The sequence below is a fragment of the Crocuta crocuta genome, unplaced genomic scaffold, assembly GCF_008692635.1.
Source record: "Crocuta crocuta isolate KB4526 unplaced genomic scaffold, BGI_CrCroc_1.0 scaffold470, whole genome shotgun sequence".
In the NCBI taxonomy this organism is placed as follows: domain Eukaryota; kingdom Metazoa; phylum Chordata; class Mammalia; order Carnivora; family Hyaenidae; genus Crocuta; species Crocuta crocuta.
The window spans coordinates 242,125-266,595 of record NW_027532412.1 but is presented as its reverse complement, the minus strand read 5'-3'; the positions used below and the strand labels follow the sequence as shown (position 1 = coordinate 266,595).

General features: G+C 47.8%; 1 protein-coding gene across 1 annotated transcript in view; it reads right to left on the bottom strand.

Moving 5' to 3' along the window:
- NINL (ninein like) overlaps positions 1-24,471 on the bottom strand; it is a 194,644-nt gene that overhangs the window by 57,126 nt on the left and 113,047 nt on the right. Inside the window, exons 4-13 of the mRNA XM_077778947.1 lie at positions 22,656-22,834; positions 20,585-20,651; positions 17,053-17,243; positions 16,183-16,335; positions 13,431-13,601; positions 9,583-9,719; positions 8,025-8,165; positions 2,659-2,833; positions 1,483-1,593; positions 792-872 (exon numbers count right to left, since the gene is read on the bottom strand). Of these exons, the coding sequence (XP_077635073.1) occupies positions 792-872; positions 1,483-1,593; positions 2,659-2,833; positions 8,025-8,165; positions 9,583-9,719; positions 13,431-13,601; positions 16,183-16,335; positions 17,053-17,243; positions 20,585-20,651; positions 22,656-22,834 (1,406 nt within the window). The remainder of the gene's footprint in view (positions 1-791; positions 873-1,482; positions 1,594-2,658; positions 2,834-8,024; positions 8,166-9,582; positions 9,720-13,430; positions 13,602-16,182; positions 16,336-17,052; positions 17,244-20,584; positions 20,652-22,655; positions 22,835-24,471) is intronic.

Genomic DNA, 24,471 nt, shown 5'->3' with positions numbered 1-24,471 from the left:
AGACCATTAAGAAGTAAATAGACCTTTAATAACAAACAATAATGTTTTATCTGTTGGGGTCCTGGATAATTTTAAGAGTGTAACAGGGTTGTGATACGTTTCACTGACACTGTTCACCACCTATGCTTTGCTTTGCAGCGTCTCTAACTGAATGGATGGCCCTTGGTAGGTTTGGCTACCTGCATGTGCCCTGGAAACACTGAGGGGAGCTTCAGAACTGGTGCCCGTCTATGAACTTTGGCCAGCCTGTGTGGGTCTGAGCATGGGCACCACCCAGACAAGTCGGGTCACCTCTCCTTGAGGAATATGAAACTTGGGAGGATCCATCAGTAGAACACAGGCTGAGATCACAGGCTCCACCTGCTCTGCTCATACATAGATGCTCCTGCTGACCCAAATTCATGTGGAGGCCAGGAATGTGGCCTCCCATAAATGACAGGCCACTCCTAGGCAGGAGGGTAAAGTATGAGGCCTATACACTGTGGTGTGAAACAGTCAGACCCTGACAACCCACACCACCCACCCATCTCATGGGCTCTAACAGCTCACTCTTAGCAAGCACAGCCAGGAACAAGCACAGATGCACAGCCTTCTGGCACTAGGAGATCTCTGGAGGGCCAAGCTTTCAGAACCTTCCCCAGTACCAGTGCCCTTGCTCTAAAGTGGGCTGGGTGGTGCAGGCAGGGGTGCATGAGGGCTCCATGCACCAAAGACAAAAGCAATGTCGCCAGTGCAAGACAAAGTAAATGTGATGGCTAGGGATGGCAAAGGGGGCCTGGTTCAGCACGTACCCGGCACTTGAGCTCGTACTCCTTTAGGATCTCTGCAAACCGTTCCTCCTGAGCCAGAAGCTCTGTGCTCTGTGGCTCCAGCTGAAAGTCAGACCCACACAGGAAAATGACAGATAGGAACTCAGGCCAGGTAGAATGTGTGCTGTCACCCTATCATGCTTCACCCAATAGGCTCAGCATCTCCAGGCATAGCCTTCCATCCCTCCACTTCCTCCCTCCCCTTGTTTCAAAGATCTCAAGGCAGAAGGATGTTCTGAATTTATGGAAGGTGGTCATACTCTCAACTGGAGTCTGGGGTGCATTCCTACCTCAGCTGCCTAGGATGCCCTCTGCCTGGACCTCTCCATGCAGTACCTCCCCTCTCCTCCTTCTCCCAAAGTGATGGGCAGGGCCAGATGGAGGGCCTCATGGTGGGCATGGAGCTCTCCTCCCTGCCCCTCACCACTGAGAACCCATCACTGGGGTTTGTGCATATGGTGCTGGCAAGCCCTGGCTCTGTCACTAAAAGATCAGCACCCCTACATTGGCATGAAGAGGAAGAAAACAGAAGAAAGGTCAATCTGATGATTTTTCTCTCCATTCTAGAATATTAGTAAGAAAAAACTGAATTCAGTCACCTGTGGATTCTTTTTCAAGTCCTGACACTTTTTACCCAGTAACCAGAGACTCAAAAATCAGCAAAAGGACTTGCCTTGTCCTTCAACACAAATTCCAGGTCATTCTGCAATTTCAAGACCAGCTTCTCTGATTCTGAAAGCTTTTCCACAACTTCAATAATCTCCTTCTGTAATCGACTGTTTTCCTACAAGACAAAAACGAGCAGTTTGCTGGGCTTCAGGAGTGGAAGAGAGCTGTCAGCAGCTTATCTCCCCTCTGCATCAAAAACTTATTCCCAGCAGCACTCACAATCAGGGAAGAAACCTGAAAATGCAGGTGCTCACTGCCTATAGGAGTCCTAGGAGGCTGTTCTGGGGACCAAGCCCATAGACCCCTCACCAGTGCTTGTCCCTTTCCTCACCGCTCTTACTTCTCCCGCCCCAAGTGCTCAAGGCCATGAATAACACAAGTGGCTGGGGGGCAATCCTTTCTGAGCTGTTTTCTAAATAAGGGATTTGAAACTGCACAGTTATAGCTCAGAGGTCTAGCAGGGAGGAAGGCAGTGTCCACAAACACAGGAAACCAGTGAGAGAAGTAGTAAGGACACGGTGTGGGCAAGGGCTCAGCTTCTGCGCCAGGGAGACAGAGATCAGGCAGATGTGGAAAGAATCTGCAGGTTCTGAGTTAGGAAAGGAGGAAAAAGGCAGGAGCAGAGGAGGGACCAGGGGACACCTCACTGGATGGAATCAAATGCAGGGTGGCTGTGGATTGCAAGACACTCACCAAAGCCCAGAAAACCTCCTCTGCTTCAGACCACAAACGCAGGACTCCAGCAGAGTGGGCTTTAGGGTTTAGTCTTTTGATGACTCCACAGATGCTCTGGTCTCCAGGGGGCGCAGCAAAGCTGGCTGCTGCCGCTGACCCTCCATGACCACTGTCCCCCTGACCCAGAGCAGAGAGTAAGAACCCCTCAGGTCTCAACCTGTCCTGGTGCCCCGACAACCAGAGAGAAGGAAGGAGTAATGCCTCTCATTCCAAGCCAAGACGCTTTCTGCTTTGGCTGAGAAATGTGCTATCTCTGTGGCTGCAGCAAATGTTCCTTAGCGGGAAATCGCAGGCACTTCCCTCCCACCGAAATATAATAAGGTCACTAGGAGGTAGTCAGTCCCTGACTAGGAAAATGTGAGGTGTGGGAGGACTGACCCCCCGGGCAACCTCATTTCTGTCTTTCCAGGCAGAATGTCCTGGGGAGACATGGCTCCCCACTTACCTTCAGGGCCAGAGTCAGCTTCTCACGTAGGTTGGCCTCCTCACCCCGCAGACGCTCCAGGTCCTTCTCCAGCACAGCCCTCTGCCTGCAGGTCTGCTCCCAGAACAGCTCACGATCCCTCTCCACCTCAGACCGCAGGAGGCTCAGTCTTTCCCGGTACCCCCGCTCCAGGTGTCTGTACAGCACACACGGAATATGTCATGTTGGGTCCCAAGGAGCACCACCTAGGCCCACGTTGACACCCCCTCCCCCCCACCTGAGGGACATCTCCCAGGCAACATGGCCTTTCTTCCCTGGAACCTTTCAACCCACACATCACTTGGCTACACTGTTTGGAACTCCACTGTTCCTGCTGAAAGAAGGGGTCACTGAACCTCAGCTAAGCTGCACATGCTGTAAGGGCAGGGGCCTTGCTTTAAATCCTGCCCTACCCTGGGACTGGTGGTGGATGCCCCCAACCCCAGGGCTGGGGGAGGTGACGAGGGAAGCAAGCAGATCCCTGGACCCTCTGGAGTGAGCTAGTGAATGCTCTCTGGAGGTAGACCTCTCTGATGCCCTTGGCCTCTCAGCTGCCTTCCACACCACAGTAGCCATCAAATGCCTTGGATAACCAAATGTGCACAAAAGTAAGCTTCTCATGCAGGACACAGGCAACATAAAACCTGCGGAGAGTGAATCCCAAAGCAATCAGAGGACAAGGTCAGAGGCATTTTCCNTCATGGTTTGCCTCTCTCCCTTTCCCCCACCATTTAGCCCCTTCTTCTCCCCCGTGGTCCTCTGTTAAGTTCCTCCTAATGCCTTACTCTTTTTTAAGAACCAGTTCTATCAGCAGAAAAAGTGCCAAATCTTAGTTTTATCACTGAAGCAGCTGCTGAGCAGGATCTCTCAAACCAGGTCTCTCTAGACTGATGATGAGCAAAACTCATACTTCAGCAGAGGGCTAGGCAATGTTAGTAATTAAGAAGAGAACACTGGGGGCTTGTCCTCCAGCCCCTCCAGGCAGTCTGGACTTTGAATCTCATCCCAAAACTTTAAGGAAAGAACACCCAGAGGGAAAGGAGGTGGAGAAAGGGAAGCTGTTACTTAGGGGGAAACAATAAGATCAATCTAGCTAATGTAACACTCCATAGACATTTGAGGTAGTTTTAAAAATACTTATTTGACCATACCACTCCACTCTTTAAAAACTTGTGAAATATCCAACAAAAGGAAAATGGATAAATAAAATATGGTAGACCCAAAAACAGGATGCTCTGTGGCCAACACAAAAGCATATATGATACAATACCATTTTGTACATAATTATGTACGTGGGAAAAAGAAGTGAATAAAATGGCCTTGTATCAGTTTGGGAAAATGTGTAATGATGTGAATTCACCATTACAGTATCATGCAGAGTAGTTCCACTGCCCTAAAAATCTTCTGTTCTACTCCTCCCTCTCTTCCCCCAACTCCTGGCAACCTCTCATCTTTTCACAGTCTCTATAGTTTGTTTTTTTCCACAATGTCACATAGTTTGAATCATCACCTTAAGTTCTATATGTTCAGATGCCTCAAAATTGTGGGTGATTTTCAGGAAATATTGCAGGCATTTGTATGTATTCTGGACAAACAATATCTCCCAGAAAAATACCTCCATAAGGAGGAAAGATGGTGGTCCAAGGCCTGACAGAAGAAAATACACTATCAGATTATTACACTCTCATGAAAACAAAATAATGTCAGGAGGGATAGTCTCTGGGTGAAATTTCTGCTTTTATTTTTACTTTTACTTGTATTTTCTATAATGAATGTGTATCACTTATTACTTTTGCAGTATATAAATGCAGCCATAAAACTATTTCTAGAAACTCCTGATAATGCTCCACTATTCATGGGGCCAAATCCAAACTCAAGGGGCCTTCCCCTGTTCCTTCACCAGATTCTCAGACCAACGTAAGGTTTTGAGTGTGATTCTCTGACCCCTGGAAATTCTTCCCATATGGTTGGGAGAGAATCAAGCCTAGCACATTGTGACTGAAGCAAATCAATTTTCCATTACTCAAATTGATCATCTAAGATCAATTTACATTTAGCTCTTGGACACAATTCTCGAAAAAAGAGTTTTCTCCCTCCAGTAACACTAACCAAGGGTTGGGAGGCTGCAGTACGGGCTGTCAGCAGAGGAAGGTTGTGTGGGAGTCAGACTACTCTAGAGTCTAGAGAGGCCCCCGTAGGCCCCTCCCATCTCAGGGTCCTGGTGAGGCTTCCATTCAAGATCTCATGGCACCAGATCAGTCTCACTCCTGCTCAGGTGGGATCCCAAGCTTCCAAAGTCAGTGGTGAGTCTAACAACAGATCCACATTGTTAGAAAAGCCATGAGGAGGGAGGGGGAGGCACTGAGAAAGGAAAAAATGTGCTAGCAACTGCTCTGTTGGCTTCTTCCAAGGTTCCTTCAGTTCTTAATTTTTAGTAATGGTCTCACTCTGTGGAAACTTATGCTGACCTCACACCCTATTTTGTTAAGTTAGGGAACTAAGAAGACTGTGTCAGGTGAGCAAAACATACATCTGTAGCTACAAGAACCAACACTTTGAACATTCTAATTCCACCCACAAGAACATGCTCAGCAAGAAGGGGTGAGCAGGGGACGCTTTTGGCTGGATGCTGCAAGGGAATCAGATGAACAGAGATGGTCAATTGCTGACAAGAGACAAAATGCAGTTATTTCCAAACTAAATGCTCCTTTGTGATAAACACCACTCATGTTCCACACTGAGATAAGGGAGGCTCAGCAAGGCTACAGTCAGTGCATCCACATAGAAGTCAAGGCTGGTCTCCCCACCCTGGTCTCCCCACCCTGGCCTTCTCAGCTCTACCAACACCACCTTACAGTGAGACCATGTTTATTTATTTTTCTCAGGTTTGACTGGAAGTATTTTTGAAAATTTGGTGAAAGAATCTTTAATGTTTTGGTTTCCTAAACATCCCATTATCCTCAGAGAGTCTTTTGTGCAGGAGTGTTGGAAGTGAGTGTGCGTGTGTGCACACTTGTACACACACACATGCACTCCCTCACACTCATGCCCCTTGACACCATCTCTTGCATACTCCTTCTCCACACCAGGCAGAGGCAGGTGTAGACATCCACTGGTGGGCAGACAAGGATCTCAGCCTGCTGCATTCGGCCTTCCCCAGCTACCCCCAGGAAGGAAAGGGTGATTCCAAAGGCCTGTAGACTCAGATGTGTGGTTCTGCTCTATGCACAGTCTGTTTCTCCACAGACCAGGAGTAACAGCCAGAACTCTCCCTTGGATCCCCGAGTACAAGGGTCCTGTGGGAAGGTAGGCCGATGGGGCTCAGGTGCTGACCTAAGATGGCAGTATGTGACTCCATGTGACCCCAGCCTGGGAAGGTGATGAGCTCTCTATCTTGCAAGTGTTCCTCCTGCGTAATGGTCTGTTCTCACACTCCTAATACATGGCAGACCAGGGCCTCATGCTTTTTTATCTCGGGGACAGTGTACAACAAAGAGAGAGGAGACTTGGCTTCAAATTTTGGGCCCCACTGGTTGCGTGATTATGGGCAAGCTATTGACTACTGCAAGCTTCAGTTTCTTTAGCTGAAAAATGGGGCTAAAATGGCCTATTTCGGGTAACCATGGCTGGTAACTCAGGTGACACTTGGCATACAACAGTAACACCACAATAATAACAGCAGTTTCATATAGGCTGGAAGCTCCTTCCTGAAGGGCTGACCAGCTCCTCAACCAGCAGACCTCTGGCTGCACAGTGAAAGCACACCCCATCTTTAGTGAAGATGAACTGGAATGGGCTCTTGGGCTTCAACCCCACTGTTCAGTTGCCATGAAACCCCCCCATCTGCTGTGACTGCCCTGCAGGTCTGTAGACCTCCAGGAAAGCTGGCTGCACCCCAGGATACCTCCAATCCTTCCTAGTGTGAGCCATGAGGCCCGGGGGTGAGGGCTTTGTAAATGTGACTGTGATAGTCCCCAGGCAAGGCAGGAGCAACCGTTTCTAGAGATGCTGATCAGAAGCCTCCAATAATGCAGATGGGATCAGGTAAAGGTCCTTGTGAAGGCCCTTATGCTGCCCAGCCAGGGCCATGTATAAGTAGGTTCATATACATCACGCTATAACACCCACACGTACACTGCTGATAGGGCTGGTGTAAGAAGTGTTACCTTCAAATGCCACAACCACACAAGACAGGGAGAGGCAACATCTCAGAGGTGCAGGAATGAGATGGCTTGCCACATAAGTTATTACTTCTCTTTCTCCTACATTTTGTGGAGGCCCATGCTCCACTAACCCACAGGCATGAGATGTACCTGGTGGCTGCATGCACCAGGGCCTGTAAGAGCTCCAACACAGACCCGCGCCCTCCTGTGCAGAGGATGGTCTGTCACCATTCCCATTTCACAGATGAGGAACCTCAAGGATTCTCTCCTTCCAGGATCACAGAAAGGGCTGGTTGAGGAAGAATGAGGAGTGGAGGCTGACAGCTCTTCTGTGCCCCAACCACCAGCACTGCTGAAAGTTGAGTGTACCACACCGGTTTTTCTGCAGCACACACTCTTTGCTATCCTTGAGGGAATCCCTCCAGGTGACAAAAGCTTTGAGAAAGTGAATAACCAGCTGAGCACTGCCAGGGATGCCTAGCATAGACTGTATCCCAAAGTGGGGTGAAAATCTCCTCTTTGCCTGCCCCAGTCTGGGAGATCCTCAGAGGCTGGATTTCCTCACATTTTGGTTAAAAAAACCAGAGAGTGGGTTTTGTGTCCATAAAAAAGGTCAGAAATCCTTTCCTCTGGTCTGTCTAGCAACCAGGCTTACTGATGGAGTAGTCCGCTCACTAGGGGTCTGTTGAACCTATTATAACTTACAATACCTGAAGTCAGGTTTTGGGGTCTGGGCTTCTACCATATTAAGTGCCTTCAACAGGCTCTAAAACCATTTACCAGCCTTCTCTCAAAAGCTTCATCCATGTCACTAGCCACAGGTACTCACAGAAAACATAGTTTGGGTGGGACAGACCCTATAAGTAAAGAAGAGGATAAGAATTTTCCCTCCAGCCAAAAGGCACACGTAGCTGGATGCCCCTGCACCATGACACCACATCATAAAGAGCAAGACTACTTTTTTAAATGTACCCATCTTCTTTCAAGGAAGGACATCCCCAGAGGTGCACCTTCTAGATTTCTCCTGGCTCAGGTGAGGAGGACCTCAGCTCCACCACGTTCATGAACATGGTCTCAGCTAATGGCAGCCTCACATCCACCACCCACCCTTGGCCAGAGCCGGGAATCACCACCCAGCTGCTGAGGAGCCACAGCTCTGTGCTTGGTTATGACCGTGAGACCTACTGGATCTTCTTCTCTGTGAGCTGCTCTAGGGCAGAGTGACAGTCATCCATCTCTTGCACAAACTCCAGGTTTCTCTTCTCAGCTTTTTCCAGGTCCTGCCTCGCCTTGTCTCGTTCCCTTGCCATCTGCTCCACTTGCCCCCTGCCACAGGAAGGAGACAGGGTCAGAGGGGGATACCTGCTCTGGGCCCGACAAGCCCTGTGTCTCCAGGAATGATAGAAGGGGCTGTATTAACGGGGTGCTGAGCACGGGCATGCTCTGACCTCATTGCTACCACTAACCATCTCCTAAAAGTGGTTTCCAGAATTACTATACTTATTTTACAGATGCACATACTGAGAGAGAGGTTAAATGACTTACCAAGGAAGGTTTCTAGAAGGTTTCTGAACCAAGGAAGTCTGAGCCTAGAGCCTTACGTTGTGCAACACCTCCAGATGGCCCAGAACAGATGAGAATTTATCCATGTCACCCTCTTGTCTCCTCTCCCAGGGATCCCCAGTAGCTAATCTGGGACTGGACACATCATGGAGAGAAGGCTGGCATTCATCACCCTGTCTGCTCACACCCTGACACCTGCAGCCAGGCATCTGGGTGAGTCACTCAGAGCAGAATATGATTTTTGTGTGTAGCTCTCACTCTTTCTAGTCACCACAGTCTCCACACGAGGCTCTGCACTCACCCCTGGCACTTGCTATTCGGTGACCGTTTATCCCCCTGAAGGAACACAGAGCTTTTCTCCCTCTACTCTCCCAAGGCACAGTCTCTAGTCCTATTCTCAGAGCTGCCTGAGGTCAGAAAGCTCATCTGTCAGCATGTAATTGGATGCAATCTTCAGGATGGAAATCATGATTTCTTCCCTGCATCTGTGGAACATCAATAAACACAAACACAATCTTTATGCCAATCTGCTGAGCAGATGGATGGCCTGAACCCTCAGCTAATCGAAAGCTGAACCCAGCTAAAATGGAATGCATTCTCAGGCCCCCTGTCATTTTGTTCTTGGTGAACATATTGAGGAACACTCCGTTCTCCTCTCCCGCCAGCCGTCCCAGCCAGGACCCCTCTGCCTGCTCTTGGAACACACTCCACTAACTGGTTTCTGTCTGCACCCAAGAGCTCCAGTGTCAGCAAGATGAGTGTCAGGTTCAAATTCCCCCTTTGGAATCTTGCTAAAAGGGACTGATGGAGGACCTCAACATCAGCTTCTCAGCTTCTCACCAAGTGTGAAGGCAGGCTGGTGACTCTGAAATTCTGTAGTTGTTAAAGCCCTAGCAGCAGCTACCACACAGGCCACTGGGCCCTCAGGCCCCTCAGACCCCACAGGAGGATGTCACTTGAGGCACAGGGAGCCCTCTTCTGCACTCATGACTTAACTCTTTCCCTGTCCCACTAAGAGTGCCCACTAAAGGACAGCCAGTGGGAAAGGCGTGTCAAGTCCCCTGCCCCCTGGGACTGTCTTGGGATGGACAAGGGCAGGGTGCCCATTTCCCTGAACTCCCCTCCAGGCAACCCGGCCAGCTGTACCCCCACAATCTCCCCGACCGCACTGGGCTCTTACTGGCGGAAGCTCAGCTCCTGGCGGTAGCAGGCCAAGGCTGCCTGCTGAGTGGCACCACCAACCATCATGAGCTCGTTCTCAAGGGCCCAGGTCAGCTCCAAAAGGTCCACCTTCTCATCCATACTGAAGTCAAGACTCTGGAAATAGCAAAGCCCATTGGGCAGGAAAGGATGTGTGCTTCCACCAAATACTTCCTGGCTTTCCTAAGAACAGGCCAGGCCCAGATACACATTGTCCTGGTTGGCAGCACCTGCCAACTTTTCTTTTGGTAAAGCCTCTGCCCTGCCCCCATCCATGTTACTCTGGTCTCCCCTCCCCCATAGTCCCTGTCAAGGCTAAGTTCTCCCCTCACCCCTCATCAGGGTGGATATGACCCAGGCTGGACAGAGACCCTCTTCTTGAAGAAGTAACTGACACAGAAGCAGAGGACATCATGGGGACTAATAGGAGGCCGGTGGAGAGGCCTTTCTCCATGAAATAAGTTGCTGTATGGGCCCTATTGGCCTTGGAAGCTGCGTGAAGAGAAATGAGCTGAGCCCAACACCACCAAGATGCAAGCAGAGGACAGATGGAAGAGAGGCCTGACGACACCTCTGGGCACCTTCTACCAAGTGCCTGCTCATGTGAGCCCATAACATCCTCTCTCCTTTAGACATTTTGAGTTGAGTTTTTATCATTTCAAACTAATAGAATCTCTATGAAGTATATGTATGGGTGGGTAGTTTTATTGGTAGGAAAATGATCTAATAGAGAGATGAGCCATGGCCTAGTGGAGTAGGGAGCATTCTTTCCTCTCAAGATATTGAAAATAAGAGAATAAAACCATTTACATTAAATGTATTGTACTACTACAATAATAATATTAAATCATATCCATATGCCCCTCTGCTCAAGTGACAATAACTAATACTTGATACATTTGCTTTTTTAGTATTGTTATTTAGTGCTTCCTTCTATGATGTCAAAAAATTAGTTATGCCCACATCTAGAGGCAGGCACAACGTCAGAGACACAGAGAAGGAGCCACAGCATTCCCAGTCACACAAGGAAATGAGGCATGCTCCCCTTTTTAACTTATAAAAGTTAAAAATCAGACTTTCCACTGCTCCCCCACTTCCCAGAGTGCTTCTGAAGAGAACTGACATCAGGGTAAAGCATATGAATAACTAGGAAACTCTAGCTGTTATTCCACAAGTAAAGACGTCCCAGCCATCATGTCACCAGACAGAGGGCACAGACATGACATGTCATAGCAGTTGCTTCCCTGCCAAGAAGAAAGGAGTCATCAAAAATTACATGGCAAGGGTGGGAGCCAGCCTCTAAGACAGCCCCATGCCCCTCGCCTTTTGGCACCCAAGCCCAGATACTCCCGTCCCAGGCCAATATGTGTCAGACATAGGACACTGAGGAAGTGACAGTGTATGACTTCCAAAGTTGGGGTATGGAAGACACATGGCTCCTCCTCACTCTTAGATGGCGCTCACAGGAAGCTGCCTAGTTGTGAGGCCTAGGAAGGGGCCAGGTGCAATGAATGGAGGCCTCCTGCCACTGCAAGTATCAATCTGCCAACTTGGGAGTGGTGGTCCAGCCCCGCTGGTGTTCACAAGACTGAGCACTGGCTGACATCTGACCAATCTCGGGGGAGACCTTGGCTAGAGCCACCCACTACATAGCTCCCAAATTCCTGACCTGCTCAAGACAAGAATAGTCCTTGTGTTTTTTAGACCATTCCCAGGTCTCCTCCCAGAGCACTTTCAAGGGCCTGGGTAAGAAGCTCCCTGAAATGCCAGGGGTTTTGAGAAGCTGGGTGTGTGATGCCAGCATGTCCAGGCTGAGGGCTGGCCCAGTTGGTGCTTCCTTCTCAAGAGAAAGGTCTTTCTTTTTCAGGGATGGTGTGCTTGGTTCTCTTGATGGGGCCAGTGGCCTGCGGTCTTGACCACCAGTGTCACAGGTAAGCAGTTCTGAGAGTGTCACAGGCAGGAAGGGCCTGACTTGGCATGCCAGGACACCCAGACAGCCTGCCCCACTCACTGGTGCTCCCTCCATGGCTATGTGTGCTCAGGCAGCCACCTCATCTGTCACGTGAGACAGAAACACTTTCTAGGCTGAGTAAGGAGTAAACAATGTGACAGGTCCTTGCTTGGTGCCAAGTGCTGAGAGTTCAGTAAACACCAATGCCTCCAACAAAATGGAAGCAAATCCTAAATGCAACTGGTAAATTACAAATTACTAAAGAAATGCAAATATTCTCTGACAACAGGAAAGCAATAAAAAGGGTAAATTATGAAGTGTCAGAGGCAAATTCGAGACTCACCAGGTTATAATGGCAGACAGCCCACCTCCAAATGACAGGAAATCACTAACACAGTTTCAGGGAGAAGCTCAAAACTGTGAATCCCTTTGCCCTTTGCCCTTTGCCCTCCCAGGGGGCCAATCCAGTGACAAGGGCTTAGCCTCCAGCTTTCCCAAGAGCCAGCTGCCCAGTGCTGGCCTTGCTGTCCAGGCTCTGCCCAGGCTGCTGGGTGGCCACATTCAGCAACGGCTAGGCCCAAAAGGGACTTGCCCAAGGTGTCGGGAGGACTATCCTAAAGGTTGTTACTGGGCTCTTCTGTGAACTATTAGTTTGTACTAAGAAGGACATTTTGAGAGGCAATATAAAAAAACCTACCAAGAGTTAAAATGTGTAACTTCAGGAATCTAGCCTACCAAGAAATATCAACATAGGAACAGGAGAATATATGTACATTTTAATGCCAAGATTTAGAACAGAAAAAAAATCTACATGTCCAACAAGAGGAAAAAGGTGACCTAAATTAATAAGATATACTGTATACCAATTTTGCAAAAAAATTTTTAGAGCTGGAATGTTCAAATATATATTCCTTTTCTGTGCTGGGGAAAAGCTCTGCAGAAACTTCCACTAAGCCATGAGGTGTTGCTACTCTTATAGAATGGGAACAAAAGGGGGCAAGCTTTATTACTTTATGATTTTCTGTACAGTTGACACTTTTTTTTTTTACAACACAAAGTGAAATTTGGAAATGAAGATCAGCAGTCAGAGTACCACACACACTTTTCCCCAGCGTTCTTTTCTTATCCTTGTCCAGCCCCTGTGCACACATGACTTGGCTGCCACAGAGCAAGCTCCTTCCAAACCCCAATGGTCTGGCCCTGTTTTCCTGGGGGAGGTTGGACTGGCCCCCAGAAGACGCCTGACAGTCTTGTGGGCCAGCCCCACGAAGAGCATGCAGGAACTTGGAAGGAGGCAACAGGGCAGTACACCTCTACACCCAACCTGGTGGAGGAGTGGGTCTGGGCAAGCAAGGGCTATGGAGGGAGAAGAGCTTGGCCAGCCAGGGAGCAGCTCTGGGAGGAATTTGGGTTTACTATATGGAGCTAGTCTTGCACAAAATGGAAAAGCTCAGGCTAGTGGGACAGTGACATTCAGTAAGACGTCTCTACCACAAGGAAGGAAATTTTCTCCCCTTGTCTGGGACAGACCTCCCTCGTCCAGGTAAGCAGAACATCTCCAAGGCTAACAATGCACTGAGGGAAATGTCTAAGATACCAAAACCTACCTTCAAATGGATTTGTTTCAGATTTGTTTTCTCTGCCTATTTATTTTCAAGTTAAAATTTCCTGTATATTAATAGCAAAAAAAATAAAGAGGAAAGTGATTCTAACAAGCCTTTCCTACACTGGGTTCCCCACATAGAGCACAGGCCCTGTGTGTCTGTGGGATTCTCTGTCCAGCCTCATCTGTAGAGCAAAGGGCCCCAAGGTCCCCTGCCGGCCCCACACTGCCTAGATGTTTCCTCCAGGGCAGCCATGTATGACCAGTTCCAGACCTGTAAGATTTCCCTGCCATTCTGAATCCCCTCCTGGGCCCACAGCGTGATGAGCTGCTCAGGAAAGGCAAAGCCGGTGCCATCATCAATACTGCACAAGAGGCGCAGGCCTGAGCACAAGGACACCAGGGATGACGTCGTGGCAGTCTGGCAGCCGCCGTCCTCCAAGACCTGTGTGCAGAGAAAGTGAAGGTGCCTGTGAGCACTTGTGTCTCCTGTTTGTTTTTAATCTTTTCCAACCTCAGTAGCCCGTGTTCGACCTTTTACTGTCTCATTGAAGCCTGTTAAGAACAGCTCACACAGTGACAATTAGCTCTGTCTCCTAGACTAGTAAACAAAGGCATGGCACTATCATACTGTGTGCCTAAGACTGCACAGCTCTGCAAGTGGCAAAGTGGGGATTTGAACCCAGAGCTCTGGATACCCAGCCTATTGCCTTCTCTAAGACTCTGGTGCCTGCTTTTCTAATGTCTAACTGAGGCCTGGCCCAAAAAACATGTCCCAACACCCGTGTGGCCTGACATGTCAGCAAGAGTTTCTTAGTGGGAGGCATGACATGGTTTTAACCTCTCTCCCCCAAACCAGTACTGGTGTGCATCGGCCTCACAAAGTCAAAGAAGGTCATGCCAATGCTCAGAAATCTAGCCTGTGGAAAGAAACCCAAGACAATCCTGAAAGAAGAGGCCCAAACAAAGTCACATATCTCCTCAGGCCTCAGAAACACATCTCATAGCTGACAGAATTAAAGAGTTTTAAGAGGAAGGGGAAGAAATCTCTTGGCCAGAAAGCTGACCTGTTAGGCTTAGGGGCTATGAGAATCCATCGAGCAAGACTGCTTTCTGCCCCAGGCTGGCATTCTCTTCAGAACCATCATTTGCTGTCTGGGGCTATAGGAATAAGGAAAAACAGACCCCTTCTTCTGGCCACTAGGGCTCCCACCACACCTCTAGGAACCCCCTCCTTGTTGGCCTCCTCTTAACTCCCCTCAAAGGAGTCTCTGCTATTCCCGAACATTCCAGGCTTTTCTCATTGCCTGAAACACTTTCCCCCAATGCTTCCATGGTTAGAAACTTTCCAGGGCTCCCCTCTGATGCCCGCTCCCAGCCCAGCACCTCCCCTCCTGGCACTCACTACCTCAGCAGGTACTCACAGGCCCATGTACTTTCATCTATTCTCAGCCATATCCCTCTCTCTTCATAAACACTTAGGAACTGGGTGCTCACTAAGTTGTGCTAGGTACTTTATAGCCCTACAAAGTAGGCATTTGACCCCATTTACAAAAGGAGAGAGGACAGCTCAAGAATGGTCAGAAATGTAGCCATGGCCACAGTGGAGAAGCTCAGATACCCAAATGCACCCAGATCACCCTTGTCTCCCTCCCAACCGCTTCCTTTGTGAGGACTGTGAGCTTGGGGACAGGCATATCATGGTGTAGCAGGAGAAGGTGGGGGCTGGGTCACATACCTCAGGGCCCAGCACCACCATGCCACGCCAGAGTACAGACACACAGGATGCAACATCCTCTATGTACGGCTGTGTTGGCTCAGGACACTTCTTGGGCAGTCAGGTGTTCCTTGAGCACCTGGCTCTGACTAGAGGTGGGTCCTCCTGGCCTCATTCCTGCACTCCATGGCTCAGAGCCCTGTCCAGTTGTGTCTCCTCAATGGGACATAGGAACAAGGGCAGCTCCACCACAGAGGAGGCACCCTCCCTCCACTGGCCCCAAGCATGACTTGGTGGAACTTCATTGTAGCTTCTGACCTTACATGGCCTGACACTTTCCTTTAACACTCCTAGTTTCTTCTCTGTCCATTCTCATCAGGTTCCAATTAAAAAAACAGGACTCTCAGATTATACCCAGTGCAGCAGAGAACAACATTACTTATCCTGCACTGCCACCTACAAACTACAGGATCAGCCACATCAGCAGAGAAGCATTGGCAAGAATCCTCCCAGAGAACCATGCCCTGCGATGGAAGAGGGAGGTTCTCCTACCCTGGGATGGGGAGAACCCAAATATTAAGCCAACGGTCACTAAACAAGATCACAACTTAAATATCTGCCTAATGGAGAGCCTGGGTGGTTCAGTCAGTTAAGCGTCTGACTTTGGCTCAGGTCATGATCTCATGGTTCGTGGGTTAGACCCCGCATCAGGCTCTGTGCTGACAGCTAGCTCAGAGCCTGGAGCCTGTTTCAGATTCAGTATCTCCCTCTCTCTCTGAAATACATAAAACACTAAAAAAAATTAAATAACTTTCTAAAATCTACTCTTCTCCATCTTCAGAGACCTGGTATTTATATGAGAGAGAAAATTCAGGAACACGGGATGGGAAGAGTACAGGGAAACGAGTACCTGGTAGCTACTCCTAGGGAAGGTACAGAATGCTCTCACTGTACCACAATGGGGAGGAGAGAGGGAGATGGAAGGTACACTGAGAGAGGCTTCTTGAGGAGACAATCGAGGAACTGCCATGTAATCCTCATAAAACCCCTAAGAGGTAGGCACCATTTTACAGATAAAGACCCTGAGGCTCAGAGAAGGCAAGTAACTCACTCAGGGACAAACAGCTAGGGAGGGGCAATGCCAGATTAGCAGAAGACCTATGTGGTTCTAGAATCTAAATCACATGGCCTCCCACTCACACACTTGTATGTGTACATATCCCCACCAACTCCCAGGTCTGTGAAGACGCTGAAGGTCAGAGTGACAGCAGCTGCTCCTGTGATTCAAGGCTTAATCATCCCATTTTACCTGGTAATGAGACCAGGACATGCACGGTTTGATGGGAGTGGAAGACTCTGGAAGTGAAGTGGGCCCATGATTGAATAGACCAAGCTGGAATTCCTCAAGACTCACTCTGCCGTCTCCATCTTGATCCAGTTTGTTAAACAGGTCCTCCAGTTCCTAAACAAAAGCCACCACACCTGTGCTGAGGCCCCACCCACAAACAGCTGCATGCCAGTCACCACCACCCAGGCCTTCCAGGGACCGTCTGCTTGTCCTTTCCAAACTCAAACTTTCTGGGACACACCTAATGTCCCTCGGCTCTGTCTTGTGACATCTATACAAGTTTCCACCCTACTGTGAATGGGTGCCACCTGCACTTCCTAATTCCATAAATACCCATTCAGAATCTACTGTACAAGGAATTTGCTGGATGACAGGAAGAAGACATACATACAGAGGGCACCCTCGGCCCCCAGCAATTCAGGGAGCAGCAAGGACAGCAGGGCTAAGGGGGACTTTAGCAAGGAGGTGCTTCCCCATCACATCACCACTGCCCACCTCCATCCCCTTGGCCCTGCAAGGGAGTGTAGCCTGCCTCAGAGGGCATAACATCTGGGCTGGGCAGTAGAACTGGGAAATGCAGGAAGGTGAAAGGGCACTCTGGGCAGAGGAAGGGTTATGAATGAAGGTGCTCAGAAGCTGGCTCAGGGCCATGTCTGACCTGTGTGGGTGCAGACCTCAGCAGCAGCACTGGGAGTTACCAGAGGAGTTCAGACCACAAAGTGGTTCAACCACATCAATGTCTGAGGGGTGAAGAAACTCTCCAGACCCAACACCAACCTGACTACCGCAAAGCAGCTGTCCTTGAGTGTGGTCCACCTCAGATCCTCTCACCTCCTTCTCCAGTCCCTGGAGTCCGATGCTCTGACAGACTATAGCCAACTCCTGCTCGTTGAGGTGGCCACTACTGCCAACACCCAGCTCTTCCCAGATGTCTTGAACCCGGCTCTGAGGGGTGTCCAAGGAGAGGCTGCAGGGCTTCTGGAGGCATCTGAAGACCTCGGAACCCCAACCTGGTAGCTGGCCTAAAGCAGGGAGAGTGAGAGGTAAACCTGGCACTCCCGGTGGAAGCACTTGTGGGAAATATACCAATGCTGGCAACTGACTCTGAAATCAGATGGGCAGATGGACACACTTGAGTAGCAAAGCATCACAGGTGGAATCTAGGTGATGAGTACATGGCCATTCGCAATACGATTCTTTCACTTTCATTCTGTATATCCAAATTTTCATAATAAAATGTAGGTGGGGGTGGGAGGAATCTCTGGTCCATGTGGGGAAAGCTTTTTCTCAAAGGAACTTCCTAAAGTCAGACCACTGGAAGAGGGCTGCATTATTTGTATTTACAAAACAAAACAAAGCAAAACAACCTAGTTTTTAAAAAATCAATTTCTAGAAACTGAGGTTTCTGAGCTTTGCCAGAGAAACAACTTATGGAATAGACAGACGTTGGGGATGCCCATGAGAAGCCATCATGGATGAGCCATGCTTCAAGCCAGAAATCCCCTCCATAGTCAGTCCACACCACCCAGCCTGACACAGAGAGAGGCAGCTTAGACTCCCCATGACTAGAGTTCCCTGTCAGCAGCTTGGGTAGATGGGCCACCTTGACATTAATTACTTTGATAACCCAACTAAGAATAAGAAAAGTCACTTTTCCTGAGGAAAGCCAGCCCTGTGTGCTCATGAAAAGCATTGTTTTGGGTTGAGGAAAATGCCTTAAAATTTTTTTTAATGTTTATTTTTGAGAGAGAGAGAACAGGTAAGGAGAAAAGAGACAGGGAGACACAGAATCTGAAGCAGGCTCTGAGCTGTCAGCACAGAGCCTGACGTGGGACTTGAACTCACAAACTGCAAGACCATGACCTGAGCCAAAGGCAGATGTTTAACCGATGGAGCCACTCAGGCACCCTGGAAAATGCCTTTTTGGAGATCCCTTCCAGCTTAAAGTGTCTGAAATTTGTAAAAAAACCATAAAAGCACCTATGATACTAGGGTTTATTTCTTAGGAATAGCAGAGGAGATAAATAAATCCTCTGAGGTCTGATGTGAGTTTCATGCACTACTGTCAGTACTAACCCAGTGGAACTGCAGGCGGAGAGACCCAAAATTCCACCACACACAACCTTCCCCAAGAGCCTTTCCTTTCCTGCCACAGATTTAGACTTTGAAACCAAGATGGTTAGGAAGTGATCACTTGGCTGCTCTTCCTGATATATGTGCTTTGTACAGCAGCCCAGGTGGGTGCTCAGGTCAGTTCCCCTGATATCCACTGAGTTAAACACTGAACAATGGCCCTCATCCTTGAGGACCATATCTAGAGCATGCTCAGTTCCAACTGTTGACTTTTTACTGCAGCAGAAATTCAAAAAGTCAACTGTGGTCTGCCTCTCCAAGTCAAGTTTCTGCATTTTCTGCTCTGTGTGGGAGGCATATTTAAAGCATCCCCAGACCCACATGTGGGCACAATGCTATCTTATGTACACCTGCTCCTGCCTTCCAGTTGCCCCCGCAAGGCTCCTGAGGACCATATCTGCTATTTTATCTGGAGCACAGACACAGAGCCAATGGCAGTTGCCAAGACTGCACACAGCCAGGAAGGGCATGCACCCAGGCATGGCACATTAAGAGGGGAGTGCAAAGAACAGACACTCAGATCAATGGAACAGAATAGAAAACCCAGAAATGGACCCACAAACATATGGCCAACTAATCTTTGACAAAGTAGGAAAGACTATCCAATGGAATAAAGACAGCCTCTTCAGCAAATGGTGCTGGGAAAACCAGACAGCAACATGCAGAAAAATGAACCTGGACTACTTTCTTACACCGTACACAAAAATAAACTCAAAATGGATGAAAGACCTAAACATATGACAAGAAGCCATTAAATTCCTAGAGGAGAAAGAAAGCAAAAACATCTTTGAGCTCAACCACAGCAACTTCTTACTCAACATATCTCTAAAGGCAAGGGAAACAGCAAAAATGAACTATTGGGACCTCATCAAAATAAAAAGCTTATGCACAGCAAAGGAAACAATCAGCAAAACTAAAAGGCAATTGACAGAATGGGAGAAGATATTTGCAAATGATATATCAGATAATGGGTTAGTATCCAAAATCTATAAAGAACTTATCAAACTTAACACCCAAAAAACAAATAATCCAGTGAAGAAATGGGCAAATGACATGAATAGACACTTCTCCAAAGACATCCAGATGGCTAACAGACACATGAAACGATGTTCAACATCACTCATCATCAGGGAAATACAAATCAAAACCACAATGAGATACCACCTCACATCATCAGAATGGCTAACATTAACAACTCAGGCAACAACAGATGTTGGCGGGGATGCAGAGAAAAGGATCTCTTTTGCACTGCTGGTGGGAATGCAAACTGGTGCAGCCACTCTGGAAAACAGTACAGAGGTTCCTCAAAAAATTAAAAATAGAACTACCCTATGACCCAGCAACTGCACTGCTAGGTATTTATCCAAGGCATACACATATGCTGTTTTGAAGGGGTACATGCACCCCAATGTTTATAGCAGCACTATCAACAATAGCCAAAGTATGGAAAGAGCCCAAATGTCCATCAGTAGATGAATGGATAAAATAGATGTGGTATATATATATGATAGACTATTACTTGGCAATGAAAAAGAATGAAATCTTGCCATTTGCAACTACACGGATGGAACTAGAGGGTATTATGCTAAGTGAAATTAGTCAGAGAAAGACAAATATCATATGACTTCACTCATATGAGGACTTTAAGATACAAAACAAATGAACATAAGGGAAGAGCAGCAAAAATAATATGAAAACAGGGAGGGGGACAAAACATAAGAGACTCTTAAATATAGAGAACAAACAGAGGGTGACTAGAGGGGTTGTGGGAGAGGGGGTTGGGCTAAACGGGTAAGCGGCATTAAGGAATCTACTCCAGAATCACTGTTGTACTATATGCTAATTAATTTGGATGTAAATTTTAAAAATAAATTAAATAAAAATTAAAAAAAAAAAAAAGGAAGGGAGTGCAAGAGGCCTGGGACTCCAAGGCCATGCCTGCTATCTGGGGTCACACTGGTCCTCACAGACTGTGAGACGTGGCCCAACCATCCTGCTCCCTTGGCCAGGAGCCTCTGTCCAAGGGTCTGACCTCAGGGGATACTGAGTACCAAGTGACCACCTCCCAGCTGGGACCACCTCTGGAGAAGGTGACCACCAGATATAGCACCCACTCTGCATCCTTCCCAGAAAATTAACACGTCTGGCTCACTGACCAACAAGCCATCTCCTTGAACTTCAAAGCACTAGTCAAAGATAGGGAACATCAACCATGAGTATATGGCTTTACCTTGTGCTTCAAACAACTCCTTCTGAGGTTCTTTAGCACTTTCAGCTTCTTCGTCTGACTTGAGACTCTGGAAAAACAAAGAGAAGGATATATTTTAGGGCCAGGTAGGGACTGAGGAAGAGGACCAACAGCTGGTGAGATGCAGCTCCTCGGGCAAAACCCCACACCTGCAAGTAGCCTTTGCACCCAGGCTGTGAGCCACTGGCACAGAACAGCTCCTTTTCATAGACCAAGTGCTACAATGTAGATACAGGGACACATGAGGCTCCTCATCATAAACCAAAAGTCATCAGTACTTAACACTAAAAACACAAACAAGCACTTGTACCCTAACAGTAAAGAAAAATGCTCCCCAAACCAACACCTCCTTGTGGCGCTGGCTTCAAACACCAGCACTGGAGAAGAATGGCTGTAGAGAATGGTCAATCTTCCACCATATGACATTATCTTGACTCAAGCTTGATGGTCCTCACCTCTCTGCACCCTGTCCCTTATCATCCAGATCAGTTCAGCACACAGTTGGAGGGAGAGTAGTTCTCTCTGTCCCTCCAGAAGCTCCAGGGACAGCATGATACATAGCAAGAACTGACTCCTCAGTGCTCTTTGCAAGCTGTACCTTGAAGGGAGCAGGCCATCAAGAAACACTTGACTCAAGTAAAAACCTCATGTTTTTGTGGCTGAGTTGGCTGACTACAAAGTCAAAGTCTGCTTCTGACAGGTGTTATGCATCCCACATCTGATTCTCACAGGAATGCCAAGTTGACCAAGACTTAGCACCCTTCATGCCAGCACTGAAATGAGAGTGGAGTCTGGGAGCAGGTGGTATGTCCCATTTTTCTAATGCATTCAGCTCAACCAACAACCATAAAAACAGCATTCCTCCATGTACTAGTTCCAGGGATCAAAGATGGTTTTAATAAGCAGAACAGTATAATGGAGATAGAGCAGACTCCTTAGACCTCCATCCCTGCAGACCAAAGTTAAAGAGGATAAAACAGTGAATGCCTGGGATTTGTTGGTATTACCTAGGCATAGCATGTCCCTGAGCAAATGGACTCTAGGATTTAAACAGATATGTTTGCCTCAACAAATGTTGAACATATAATCAAAGTAATGTGAGGGTATTATTGAAGATAAGTCCCAATAAAGCCCCTTCTGATGAAATGGACATCACAGAGAGTAGAAACCAGGAACTTCTGGAATTCTTGACAATAAATCTAAGGAGTCCACAGTTAACTTGAAAGTTATAGATCTGCCCCATGGATAGTTCCTGACATGAAGGCTATGAGGCTCCAGCAGTCCATTTTCTGAGTTGTCTTGGCAGCAGTAAACAACTCAGGGACATGGGGGGCTAGAATCAATCCTCAAAGCCCTGGGAGGTCTCTGGCACATCTTTGAGAAACTGTTAAGTGGTATATTCTTAGTATATTTTTTAAGTGTTCGAGGCAGGTGGGACCATGGGCCTATTGGCACTTCCAAATTCCTAACCTTACAGGGGCACCAGAAAGGCATCTTCCTTTCTTTTCTCACTCTTATGAAACCATAAAAACCCGCCTTCTCACAGTGGTGGGGGAAAGCTGGGGATAAGCAGGAGAGGGAAAGAAACAAGTGATTTTTTAGCACAAATTCTTCACTGCTCTAATGTCTCAAAGGAGTATGCTCACTGGCCAGAATTTCCCTGCAGACAGATGCAGGGATACTTTAACAATTCTTTTTTTTTTTTTTTTTTTAAGTGTATTTATTTATTTTGAGAGAGAGACAGAGAATGAGCGGGGGAAGGGCAGAGAGAGAGAGGCAGACTCCACATTCATAATGCAGCCCAACAAGGGGCTGGATCTCATGAACTGTGAGATCATGACCTGAACCAAAATCAAGAGTCATTCGCTTAACCAGTTAGGCCACCTAGGCACCCCAGACTTTAAAACAAAATGTCATCCCCAAACTGTACCCTTGCTTCTGGCAACTTGAGATGCCCAGGAGTGCCCACCTGCCCTCACATCCTCTTGTAGCCATGTCACAATGACTAAATGAAATGGTGGTCTGGAGTGAGGAAGGGAGGAACTTGACCCACCTCCACACTTTCCAGAGATGCATCACGGTGGAGCTGGCCTCTCCCAGTGGCCCCGGTCTGCTGTTCTGTTAAACATTTGGTTCCAGTTGCAGAGCCACACAGCTCAGGTTCAGGGCGGCTCCAGCGACCATACCATTTAGAGCCGCTTACATACTTTGGCGGGACAGCACGCGAGGCAGCTGGAAAGAAAATATGAGATTTGAGGTGGGGGGCCAGGAGTGAGTGGTCTGTGCACACTGCAGCAACACATTTCAAGATGCAGAGTGCAGCTCGCATAGAAGCACACAGAAATGTCTGGGAGAACACAGACAGCAGTTAATAGTGGTCAATTTATTCCTCAGGCAGGGAACTGAGACACCCAGGCTGGGAGATGGGGACTTTCTACTCTAAACTCTATGTGCTATTTGAATTTTTCTAGCATTTTGCTTTTGTATGTAGTAAAAGACTACTACTAATACAAAAAGACTTTTTGTTTATATAGTAAGAGACTAACACTAATAGCTTTTCATACAAAGAAAAAAAACCCTCCAATATTCCAGCAATATACTGTTCTAGAGACCAGAAAGTCACTTCCTACCCTGTTCACTTCAGGACCCTATCTAGACAGGACTGTCAGGATGCTGTGGGCATAGACCTCAGACACAGCCAAGGGAGGCTCAAACTCTGCAGGTCTAAAGTCTGGGGCAAAGGGAGGCATGGATTTTAATGTGGGATTCATGAGAATCTCTTAAACCCTAACACCCCCTGTATTTCCTTCTTCCCTCCTTACCTGTTCACATTTGTACAGAGCAGCTAGGACCTCTCAGGCAGAGAAGAAATGACACTGACTCTGTGTGGAATCTGGGTGAGTAAGAGACAGACTTGGAGAGGGTATGATGAGCATTGGCCAGGACACGACATAGGTTCAGAAAAAGCAACCAGAATGGGCCAATTGGAGAGAAAAGCATAGGACTAAATGAAGCAAGGCCAGGCCAGGAAAACTGAGCATTTCACTGAGAGGTGTCATGCTCCTTTAAGTCAAATGCCACATCATTCTTTTCTTCCATCCCCTTGAATTTAACCCCTGACCCCTGACCTTGAGGCCACATCAGAGGAAGGGGTTGGATCCAGCCTGGCCGACTGAAAGCAAACTGATGCCAGTGACAGACAGATACTGGGAACAAGGGAACAGTTTTAGGGAGGAAGATGCCAAGTTCCACGTGGGATATTCAGACTATGAAGTGAAAGCATGACATTTAAGATAGCTGACAATATGCAGGGTGACTATACCATTTCTCACCTCACTGGAAGATTTGGAGGTAATCGTAAATTATACCAATCACCCTGGGACAACAGGCATGTGATGTACTGAAGAGGAGGGCAAAGTGTCAAAGCCAGCAGAGAGAAAAACAGGAGTGAGCAAACCCAGCAGTGTTCAGAAGGGGCAAACTACAAACATGGAGAAAGACTCCCTCCAGAGAGCTGCCAAAACGAGAGTCAGTGAATTCAAGCTTTTGCATATGAACATCGTTTCTGGTTACAGAGAGGCTGTGGGCTGGCTAATGTGGGTGGGAGAAGAATCTACCTTCCACCTTCAGTGAGTATAGGGAGAGGGAAAGTCGTATCAGGCAGAAAATGTGAAGTTGAGGCACAGTTGGGAAACCGAGCACAGAAAAATCAGAGGGGCTCTGAGGCCCCCTTGAGCTGCCATGAAGGGAAGGAGTCTCAGGCCACACACATATGACCATTTAATTGAGGACAGCTTTGAAATATGAAAGAAAAGAAAAAGCCAAAAAAAAAAAAAAAAAAAACCCAAAAAAACAAGAGGGGAAAATCC